Below are 12,187 nucleotides of genomic sequence, written 5' to 3' on the forward strand. Positions count from 1 at the left end.
ATCTCGGGTAGAAGGGTTGTGAATTCTGCATGTAAAGGCGGGCTAGGTTTTATCCCTTCTAGCAGGGTAACTCGGTTAGCCGGGGCACCCTCCCTCCATGTAAACAGGCCCTTAGGCAATGCAATTTATGTTCATTCATTGGAAAATCCCTTATTAAATAGTCGCTAAATCTTGCTCAGAAAAAAATCGCTTACATTAATAGCCGCTAACAATAGTACTCTCTCAGTATTTCTTTGAATGTCTACCCCATAGCACTCAGTGGATGTTGACAAAGCAAAAAATTACCTGAGTGCAATGATATACCCCTGGAGAACTATAATTACCACAGTTGAGCTAATATGTCCCTTCTTTGACAGACCATGTGTATGAAGAAAAAATAATTGTAAGGGACTGATGCATAATACTGTGTTTACAAATGTAGTTTTGCCTTCAAAAGCAGAGCAAATTTATCATTCACATAAGGCTTGCTTCCTAATGAGCTACGAATGCCAAAGGAAATTTTGATTTAAGTTTAAGTCACGAGATAGATGTACTTGGGAACTTCGTTAACGAGAGTGTGACAACAAATATAAAATATTACTAGATACAAAAACTTGACGAACGTGCAAATGAATGATCGACCAAAAGACAAATCAAGCCAACTATAGATATCTCTAATTGTTTCGAAACGCATCAGTTTCATCTTGCTGAGTGATACCAATCTGTAGTAGAAAATACAGCCTTATTTATTACTTACCGACTATTTGATGGATCTCAATGAAAGATAATTTCATATCTGCGGACTTTCAAAATAAGCTATTGATCGGCGTGCAAGTTTCTTGCTCCCTCGGCCATCGTCTCCGTTGCAATATTGTGTGTAAATGTGGATTCGAGCACTGGTCTCGCTAGAAAAATTCCTTCCAGAAAGAAAAACATATTCGTATTCTCCTGATGTACATCCACAAGTTCGCATTACAACTCGGGAAACCAGCCCTTGTCCACGTTCATCCGCCATTTTGAACTCAATTTAAACTTAATATAAAATTGCCAGGTTACCAAGTAAGTTTTACACCACCCAGCAAACCGCAATAAGTCGTTATTCACGACTTAACTAGTGAGCATGCGCAATGCTAGCGGCAATGACTTATCCTAGTAGAGTGCTCAATTTGGACATGAAAGCAAAGCTTTGTAATGCCAAAGAGCTATATTTTCATTTCAAACAATGTTTTGCTTAGTTTTTTAACACTAAAAGGAAAGATAATTTGTATGCCACAATAATACAACAAAAATATATGTCACCATGCTTCTTTATGAGAAAACAATGATTTATCTCTGTCGCTGACCAAGACATATAGAAAAAAGCCACCATTTTGTTTATATGCATGTGCTTAAAATTACGTGTAAAATTTTGTGCAATAGGGATGCTCAAAGCAGTAACGGTACTGAGGAATCACCTTAAGAAGTGTTTACAAATGCAAAGAAACAAGTTAAATGTCGGCACAGTCTATATATGGAGAGCTCGTTTTGCAAAATACAGATTTTTGGATTTTGAAACTCTGCACTTCTTTTTGTTTTATTCCTCTTTTAGGATAACACACACAGAGAAATCGTACTGTAATGGTACTTGATATCTTTATTTTGACAAGTTTGTTTGTCATTTTGTTTGGTTTCGTTTCGCAAAATACAGTGGGCCATAATATAATTACTGGCACCTATAGTATCTAGCTGTTGGTCATAATTATTTACTGAATAGTCTGATTAAAGAAGTTCTCAACTGTGGCAGTTGCAATGAGTTTGCACGCCAAAAATGCTCAACCAACAAGGTGTTTAAAACATCTAGTTCAATGGTCACAGAATGAATGATCAGGCAAACCTACTTTGGCCTCCTCTGTAGTATCTGTGATGTTCATAAGGAATTCTTTGTGTTCAAAATCCTTTGCATATTCAGCCAACTCTCTCAGTACATGAGTCTTAACTACACTGGCAATGTCCACATAATGCAGCAAGGCAGTCCGATATGTTGTAGGACAAGGAAAAGGGTGTTTCTTGGGTGAGTCCTCTAAAAAAGCATGAAACACATGTTAAGTGCAAATCATTCAATATCTGGAGTAAAAAAATATGTACATTTAACTAGAATATAAATTAATTGTTTATGTAATTTTGGTAAACAATGCACCATAAAGTTTCCCATCAGATCTAACTTTCTGGGAAAGTTTTGGCAGTAAGTAAAACAAGAATCTAACTCATATTGAAGAAAGACAGCACTTGTTTAAACCAGTGAACAAAAGTTTTTGTTAAATACTAATTAAAACATTTTAAGATTTGGTTGATGGGTTAGAAATTATACTTTTAAACACAGCACATGCAGATCACAGTTGTTTATTCTCGGTTGTCCAATAATTGACTTCAGTGCACATTAGGCTAAGAAATGTGAAAAGAAGACACTAGGACTGATGTTTATCAGATATCACTGATAGTGAAACAAGAAAGAGATTAGTTAATAACTTCCTCACCATCTGTATTATTAAGTGAGATGACTGTATCAAGGTCCATTTTTAATAAGCTCCCAAGTTTTTCCACAAGTTCAGAGCTGTTAGTAGGATAAACAGCCACATGATCTCCTGCATCATACCTTGGTACAGTAACACATGTCATTAGATTTTTTCATCAAAGGAATATGTTTGTTAACATAAGTGTCCAGCTGCTGTGGATCTGTTTTTCAACGATTTTTGAGGTGGCTGTAAAAGGAACTTTAATTTCCATACATTATATATTTTAACATATTGTATTGAAGTAATAAAGTTTTAGTAACACAGAGAATTTTAATTTTCCATTGCTTCATGTTTTTATGTGATGACTTAGAATGTTCAAAAATTTCCATGTCAAATCAAATTTAAGATTATTCTGTAATCAGCAGTTTTCTTGCTTTCTTAGGTACAAACCTTGTAAAATTTCTCAAAATTCTAAGGACTGGTTTGTTGGAAATCTTGCCTTTTTGGTAAGACAACAAAATGCCTGATTGCAACTTCTTGATCAACTGCACATGTGCATCCAAAGAGTGCACAAAAACTCTGCTCAGCCACCTAGCCAAAATGTAAACATTTCAAGCCATCCCTTCAAACACTTTACAACCATTTTGTCATTCGTTCAAATATTTTCTTACAGGTAACTGTTTGAATGCTTAGATAAGCGAAGATGAAAGTCATCACCACAAACAAAGCTTAAAACTTTTCCCCACTTTCTTTCCTTTTGAGTGGAAGACAGGTTTTGAGAGCTAATTTTGCTATCAGCAAATATTGATTGTCGAGATTTTCTACATCACACTTACAGTAGTTACCCGGTACTTATGGCTGCACCAAAACAAAATTTGACTGTGGCAACAGATTGCTAGATATTTACACATATTTGATCTTAAAACATACTTGATTTTGGAGCCAGTGATATCAAGTTCAATATGCATACAGGATCGATTACCAGCTTTGTGCAGCTCACGATTCACAAGTACTGGAGCCAAGAAAGGGTTCTTAGCATCAAAAGGCCTGAAAAGAAAAATTAGCTGTTTAATTTTATACAATGTAGTAACAGGAAGCTAAAAGTTAAATTGGGTTCTTCCTTAAAAGATGCAGCTTTCAGTGTTGGCCTGTTGTATGGGTGATTCACAACAGGCTTAGTAGTGTGGAAATGTCTCTATCAATGATGCCTTGCTTACATCTTGCTTGCTTTTGTGGCTGCTTTGCAAATTATTTAATTTTCTTTTTGAAGATATGATTCCAGTTATTAACTCGTGAACACACTTGGGTAATTGTGGAGAACAGCTCCCCGTAACTAACTGTCAGCCATCTGCCAGTCATTTGTTGGTGGACTGTTGGCCGACTGTCGCCAACACATGGCTGACAGTCAGCTGACAGGTTTTGGCCTAAGCACTGGGCAGCTGTTGACCATCAGTTGGCCGACAGATGGCGGACAGCTGGTATATCTTCTTTAGTTTTTGTAATCACTGCTTAAATCTAGCGCCAACACAAAAGCGAAAAGCCTATTTACATTAACACATGCATGGGAATCCAGTAAGGGAATCTTGTTAGCTTACTGACACGCGTCTAAATCAATTATCACAGCTCGCACCAAATCAATTATTGAATTATTGTGTAATTATTAATAAGTAAAGCGAAATTCAAGAGCATACATGTATCACTTCTTTTTCACTTAAAATTCTGAAGTTCAAGAGAACAAAGAGAAACAAAAAACTATTACACCGCAACCTGCAATACAAACAGAGAACAATGTTAAAGGTAAACATTATTTATACTTACATGACATACCGTAAGGGTTTGCATTGCACTGTAGGGTGATAATAGCGAGTGCATCTCTAGAAGCTTTTGCCTAAGTTTGGGATTAAATCATCTTCGAAGGTGATTTAATTCCCTCATCACTTTATTTTCATGCCACAGACAGAGTCAAGTGAACTTCATTGTTTTTTATCTATACATTTTTTTCTATCGTGCATATTGTCTGGAACAGGGTACCAATATTCCAATGTTTGTCTGGAGCAGGGTCGCAAATTCACCTTATTTTCTCTGGAACAGGTCCAGGGTCTCCGGCTCAGAAACTCCCTGTACAAAATTTTGGGGAATACCTCCCCCGGTCTCCATAACACTGCAGATAAATACGAGTTTTGAGAGTGCCAACATTTTGACTATGTTTATCTTGCCATATATGGATATGTCATCTGCTTGCTGCAGTTTGAATAATCTCTATTTATGACTCTAAGTCAAAAAAGTTTTAAAGTTTGTTCCGAAAAATTTTTAATGGCGAAGGGACTTTGATTACAGACCGACAAGAAATTGAAAGTTTTTATTCCGATCTCTGTAAGAGTGATACCCTCTCTCCACGTAAGGATATCTTAACCTCCTTCTGAGAAATCGTGACACACCAAAACTCTCACAGCTTGGTGCACAAGTCTGCGAAGGAAAATTAACAATCAGCGAATGTTTTAAAAGTCTTCAGCTTTTTTTCAAAATAACAAATCTCCAGGTAATGATGGATTAACTGTTGAGTTTTATAAAGCTTTCTGGGAAGTTGTAGGTGAGATTATGGTAGACCGCTCAAACTACTCTTACGATCATGGCGAATTATCAAATTCCCAAAAGGAAGCTATCATCACTTTAATTGAGAAAAAAGATTAAGACAAAAGAAATCTATCGAACTGGAGACCGATCTCGCTTATCAATGTTGACGTTAAAATAAAAATAGTCTCAAAAGCCATTGCCAAAAGACTAGAAACAGTTTTACCTAACATTATACACTATAATCAATGTGCGTATGTGAAAGGAAGAACAATCTTCGATGCAATAAGAACAGTGGATGACATAATGGAGTATACAGAAAGATACAATATCAATGCTAAAATGATTTGCATCGACTTTAAGAAAGCCTTTGATACTGTAAGTAGGGATTTCTTGTTCAAAACCCTTGCTGCCTTCGGATTTGGAAATTCATTTATTCAGTGGATTCATACATGTACATTTTACAAAAACATATCAAGCTGTGTTTTGAATAACAGTTTTTCTACTGCACCTTTTCCAGTTGAAAGAGGAGTAAGGCAGGGAGACCCCCTCTCTGCTTACTTGTTTATTATGGTGCTAGAAATGCTATGTTTAAGCATACGCAGAAGCAAAGACGTTCAAGGAATTACTGTAGGAACAAAGAAGATAAAGCTGGGGTTGTTTGCAGATGATCTAACTGGCTTCTTAAAGAATGATCATTCACTTATAAATTTTCTGAAACTAGTAGAAGCTTTTGGAGAATGTTCAGGTCTCAGAATAAATCTTGATAAATCCAAAGTTATGATACTAGGTAATAGGGGGCACTGTTCACTACGAAATGATATTGAAATAAGAAACCTAAAAATTAAACACTTGGTGAAAATCCTGGGTGTTCATTTTACTTACAATCAACGTGCTAAACGAAGGTTAAATTTTGACGAAATTGTCACCTCAATCAAACAAAAATTACACATTTGGAGATGGCGAGATCTCACGATAATGGGCAGAATTCAAATTGTCAAAACATTTATAATTCCCATTTTACTGTATAGGGTGAGCATGATTTGCTTGGACCAAGAGTTTGTTAAAGAGCTGAATAAAATTATTTTTGAGTTCATTTCGAAAGGTCAAGACAAAGTTAAGCGCTCTGCTCGTATTGGTGACATTAATCATAATGACGGAGGACTTAAAGCTCCACATTTGAATTCTATGATTGAGACTCAGAGAATTATGTGTTGTAAAAAGTTAGCCAGGGACGAACCAACTAGCTGGAAGACTATACTACTGCATTACTTTAAGCCGGTTGGAGGGAAACTTATCTTAGGTTGCACTTTCGATGTTAAAATGCTGCCGATTAAACTTCCACCTTTTTACGAGGATTGCTTAAAATGCTTTGCAAAATGTTCTGTGGCAACTAGTCAAAGCAAAGAACTAACTGATGATATAAATACATGTACAACCCTCCAAACCATAATTTGGAACAATAAACTCATCTGTATTGACGGAAAACCTGTATTCTTCAAAACGTTGGCAGAAAAGGGAATTCTAAGAATAGGAGGCCTGATTTCTGAAAACAACGAGTTAATAACCAAACATAAGGTGAGAGCGCTGAACCTCACTCCCGTGGATCTCTTTAGACTTATATCTGTGGTAAACGCCATGCCAAGTCAATGGAGAGACTTATTAAAAAGGTCCTCTCACTCTGACAAAAGGACATTCAATCTACAGGACCAAATTGTGTTGAGTTTAAATGGGCAAAAGACTCCGATCAATAAAGCAGTCTCCAAAAAAGAACTTCGAAATAGAGTTATTAGTACCCCATCTGCTCAAAAGAAATACAATACCGGTAGATGTTTTGAAAATGATAATTTTATCTTTGATAATTTGGAGCGAAATATATAGCTTACCGCATTGTGTCACCTCCGATACAAAGCTGCGTGAATTTCAATTCAAACTATTAAATGGGTACCTGGTGACAGATGACTTTTTAAATAAAATTGGTGTGTTGCCTTCCCCAGCATGCTCTTTTTGTGGAAAAGAAAGCGAATCCCACGAACATATTTTTATCTCTTGTCATTATGCCAAAAATTTCTGGGCAGAGGTTATTAAGTGGCTCTGCAATTTAAAAGTCAATGTTAAAAATCTTAACAACAGAGAAATGTTGCTTGGAATGCGGGGTTGTGAAGACGAGTTTTTTGTCAATCATGTATTATTACCGCTAAACATTATTTGTATTCATGCCGTTGTAAGAACACCTATACTCTCATTAATGTTTTCACTGCTAGACTAAACAAGATTCAAAATCTTGAACTGTTGATTGCAAAATAAAAAAATAATGGATCTAACCATACTGCGAAATGGGGCAAATTTCTAAGATTATGATTTACACATTTTTAAAAGTACTACGCTTTAGATACTTCTTATGCCCCGGGGTAGTCAATCGATAAAAATTGATATCGGAAAATCAATCGATAAATCGATATCTATCGATAAATTGATTTTAAATGATATCAATTGTATCGATCAATCGATAAAAATCGATACTCACACGCCAACGAAGTGTTAATTTTATCGATTTTATCGGATTCATCGATCGCTATCGGAATCGATAAAAATCATCCTGTTTCCGTTGAGGGAGCGTTTGATTGTACTCCTTGAATGTAGATTTCAAATGCGGCAATGAAATGAACTGCCGGTTGACAAGCACTGTATACAAGAGACAAAGAAGACTGCATCATGATTTTATTACTGATTTTATTGTTCAATTGGGGATTACAAACGCAAACGTAAACTATTTTTCCTTGTCCGGCAGAGCGTGAGAGGCGGCTGTTTTCGCAGGCTATGCTTCAAGGTTATATTCCAATTTTTCTTTTTTTTTTAAATGCAAGTAGTTTACATTTTCACGGATCATATCAGGTCTTGTCCACCCAGAGCAAACATTTTGAGAGCTTAAAACATATCTTCAAAATAGAATTGAGCCAAAACAAACAAGCACAACATGTGGCGGAGGATCGAGGAGGAGTAAAGAACATGAACTCTACAAACGGAAACCGCGAAGCGAAGAAAAATGACCTCTATCTAGACACTTCCTAGACAACAATCAACATGACTCTATTTAACACATAATGCCTCCATATAAAATAGAACCCTCAGAAAGAAGTCAGAAGCAAATAAGGTCGAAAGACCGAATTAAAACATATAACGGAAAATGTACAAATGTCACGAACGTAGGAGTCGTGTAGGCCCCTCGCGTAACCTTTATTTATTTACTATCAAAAGCGGATTTCAAACACACACTGAGTATTACTAATTTTAGAAAATAATAAAAAATGTACGATAATTTAGTTTCGATAAAATCGATAGCCCTGATTGAAAAATCGATAATTATCAATTACTCACAACGAAATCTTTTATCAATTTTTATCGATTTTTGAAAACATTAATCGATTTTTATCGATTGTTATCGAATGTTATCGATTATCGATATTATCGATTGACTACCCCGGGTTATGCGTGTTAGTGAACAATATTGGGTCTGTCGTGTGTTGTGATGTGGTGTATGTGTGCTCAATTACATGTGTTTCTGAATGCGTGAAATAGAAATAATTATTTAAAAGATTCTAATTGGGCTTTATATTGTAACAAAGGTAAATGATTCTCTTTAAATTGAAATATTACAAGTAATGATTAATTTTCATCTTTTTTTCCCGCTGTTTTAAGTGATGTAGTGTAATGTATAATAAATGTATTGTAAGTAGTTTAATGTGTAATGTATTATTGTAATTAGTTTTAATCTTATGTGAATGTGTAAAGTGTTGTAAAAAATAAGCAGAGTGCATTTTTCTGATTTTTCAGCACTTCATTGTACAGTGATGTACAGTACAGTGCAAATTAAACTTATCTCGTCAGAAACCCTAACATTATCATACATTCTTATGATAAGAGTGGAAAAATACATCCGTGGCGAGTTGCAAGAACCAGAATTTGACCCAAATTTTGATCAAGGAAAACAAAATCAAGTTAGCAGGGTTTTCATGTTATCCGAGTTCGTGTTAACTAGTGTTCTCCTTTATCAGGTGGTAACCGGTAAAATTTACCGCCTGTACCACCACTCTTTACCGCCTAGAACCGCTATGAAATCTTAAAAATTCAACAGGTGAATAACAAATTCAAATAATGCCACTCCAACTTGTTCCACCAGACTGTAGTCATGATTGAAAAAAAAGAAATTGATGGAAAATACAAGTTATTGGCGAAAAAAATACAAGTACACGGCGAAAAAAACAGAAGTACATGGTGCAACATACAATATTCATTTGACTGATCTTGACTTTATGTACAGCTATTTCAATTTACATTGTTGGATCAAAGCTTCAAGCCTACGTGACAAGACCAAATGGTGGTCTGGGAATAATATTAGAGTCTGGGTATTCACTGGAACTTGCATATATTGGTAAAGATGAAAACTACAAGTTTTTGTTTTTGTGTGTGGAGCCTGCATGTGCATTGAGTGAATCTGTTTGCCCTCAGTTGTCATTTTTCCGTAGCTTTTCTTTTACCATTGCATAGTTTTAATTGCTAAAATTCCTCTTAAGTTCACTGTGGCATAAAAACTTTGTTTTCACATGTCTGGAGAGAACAAATCATTAGTGTTCTCCCAAGTGAACACTACTTCATTGACTCAAGAAGAACAAACCCTCTGCTCAAAAGGAATGTTTTGAAGCGCTGAAGAACATGAATTCCGACAAAACACCAGGCACAGATGGACTTCCTGCTGAATTTTACAAAGTTTTTTGGAAAGATATCGCCCTATTTTTAATCTCGGCCCTCAATTATGCTTTTGACTCTGGTTGCCTCTCAGTTTCACAAAAACAAGGGGTCATAAGGCTTATCCCAAAAAAGGATGCGGAACTTTACTTCATCAAAAATTGGCGGCCCATTACTCTTCTAAATACCGATCACAAATCGAATTAAACTTGTCCTCCCAAACCTTATTAACCACGATCAAACAGGATTTTTAAAAGGCAGATTTATAGGCAAAAATATTTGACTTTATAGACTGCATCAGTCAATATGCCACAGAAAAGAACATTCCGGGCCTACTTCCTTTCATAGATTTATCGGCCGTAAAGGCTCTTTGGTCTAAATCTAACTTCCAAGATGTACAGAAGTGTAATCTAACGGTACAATTAACGCATTGTTTAATTACATACACCTGTGAAGAACATCCAAAGGGATATAAAAAGAAAACAAAGCAATCTTTAAAAAACTCTAAGTTCTATAAAATGTACTTACGGGCGTTGGGTGATATACGACTTAAGTTTATTCATCTCCCCAATGTAAAGTTTGTCTTGAGGTAAATCTTTATGAATGACAAGTTTAAACTGACGTTCAATACAAGATGACAGTCTCCTGAAAACAATAAAACAACAGATGTCATATTGGAGGTTAAAATGTTACTTCTTTGTACTAACACTTAATAACTGACAGTACATGTATGTCAAGGCTTTGTTAGGTGAATTTTGGTAACAACTTTCAACTGCAGTCACATAATATTGTAACCAACTTCCCTCCCTCCGGTCCACGCCATCCCCTCATCGACAAAAACAGTAGAAAAAAGGAATCAAATAAAGATTCCACAAGTTTAAAACTTCAGCTTTTTTGTTGTCTCCCAGTTGTTTTTGACGGCACCAGCATTTCTTTGGCATCCTACATTTACAAAGAGGTCACAGTATTTGAACGCTGCTATTCATACCAGTACATGTAAATGATTCTAATCAATGGGTGTTTTACATGTAGGTTTCTTTTTATAACTATTATATTGAAGTTTGTAGGCTCTTTTTGTTAGAAATTCAACCATTCTGTCATGAAAAGATCTCTAATTGTTATCAGGTGAAGATGAGGGAAATCATTTGGAAATGCAACATTTTTGTATAACATTGTACAATGGTAATGATAACAAATAATGTGAATTAATGTAAAATATTAAAAGCTATGTGTAAAATGAATAGCAAGTTTGTAGCCCTGAGCTGAACCTATGGTAGGAAATAATAATACAGTTACTTTAAAGTGCCTATGTGCCTTCCTTTTATTCTTGGAAAACATAGCCTATGGTCCACTGATTCAAAATTGTCTAATCTTAACAGCATTTCAGGGCAACAAAATATTTTTTCGATGTCCAAAGTAGCCCAAAAATAACCTTTTCGTTTTCCAGGGACTGGTGCCGAAATAACACCTTGTGGCATCATAAGGTGTAAACCTTTTTGCTTGTCGCAGTTTCTCCTGTTTCTACTATAAGCATGTAGTAAATTATTACCGATACATTATGATAGCGTTTCCTCAAATGAATCTTCTGGCTCGCCAGTGACTGCAAAAAGCAGATTGCAAAAAGACTGGAGAGAAAAAAATTCCTGTACGCAATATAAAGGTGGCCAGTAGTCTGTGTTTCTCACATCCACCGCTCACATTGTCAGTGATAAATTATTTTCACATCACGTTGTTAAACTAAGGGAATGCATGCAAATGCTCTTTAAAGCAGTGTAGAATATTATTGAGGATATTTGCAGGCAGCAAAAGCGGTTATTGAGCGGCAGCAGTTTTGAGTGTGCAAACCGTCTGACTCACACTGAAGATAACAAAGGAGTGATGTGAATGATCAGGATGTAAATATTACCGGTCAATCAACTTTTTGGTGGACTTGTTTCATGAAGGACTCGAAAAAAGTTCCTTAGCAAATGTGCTGGTGTTGAAAGCGAAGTGCTAATTGGCTCAGAAGAAAAAAATGATTACACTACACATGTATGCGTGTTGCAGTATACCGAAAAGGATACCGAAAGAATTTCTCACCTATGTCGATACAAACGCCTGCCGCGAGTCTTACATAATTATCTTGAGATCTCTTTTGAATTTTTTTTCTTGATGCCGCATATCATCTTGTTAATCTCCTCCGTAAGTGCACTGATAAAAAGACTTAAATCCGTTCAAGTAGTTTGTGGCTGGTAAATCGCGGTAATGCCGGAATGAGGCTTGCTTGTCATAAGTCGCGGACAAACTTGTAGATACCATGTTCGTACGAGTTCCTAAACAAATTTGGTCTCTTTGTGAAATGACAGCACCACTCAGGAAGTCCAATATTCTTTCATGAAAATGTGGATTTTCTTACTTCT

General features: G+C 35.9%; 1 protein-coding gene across 1 annotated transcript in view; it reads right to left on the bottom strand.

Annotated features, from left to right (window-relative positions):
• Positions 1-12,187, bottom strand: part of LOC144647372 (NADPH--cytochrome P450 reductase-like) — a 73,759-nt gene that overhangs the window by 17,310 nt on the left and 44,262 nt on the right. Inside the window, exons 7-10 of the mRNA XM_078507175.1 lie at positions 10,317-10,433; positions 3,402-3,518; positions 2,493-2,611; positions 1,857-2,038 (exon numbers count right to left, since the gene is read on the bottom strand). Of these exons, the coding sequence (XP_078363301.1) occupies positions 1,857-2,038; positions 2,493-2,611; positions 3,402-3,518; positions 10,317-10,433 (535 nt within the window). The remainder of the gene's footprint in view (positions 1-1,856; positions 2,039-2,492; positions 2,612-3,401; positions 3,519-10,316; positions 10,434-12,187) is intronic.

Source organism: Oculina patagonica, chromosome 3, assembly GCF_052425735.1.
Source record: "Oculina patagonica isolate OP01 chromosome 3, crgOcupat, whole genome shotgun sequence".
Lineage (NCBI taxonomy): Eukaryota > Metazoa > Cnidaria > Anthozoa > Scleractinia > Oculinidae > Oculina > Oculina patagonica.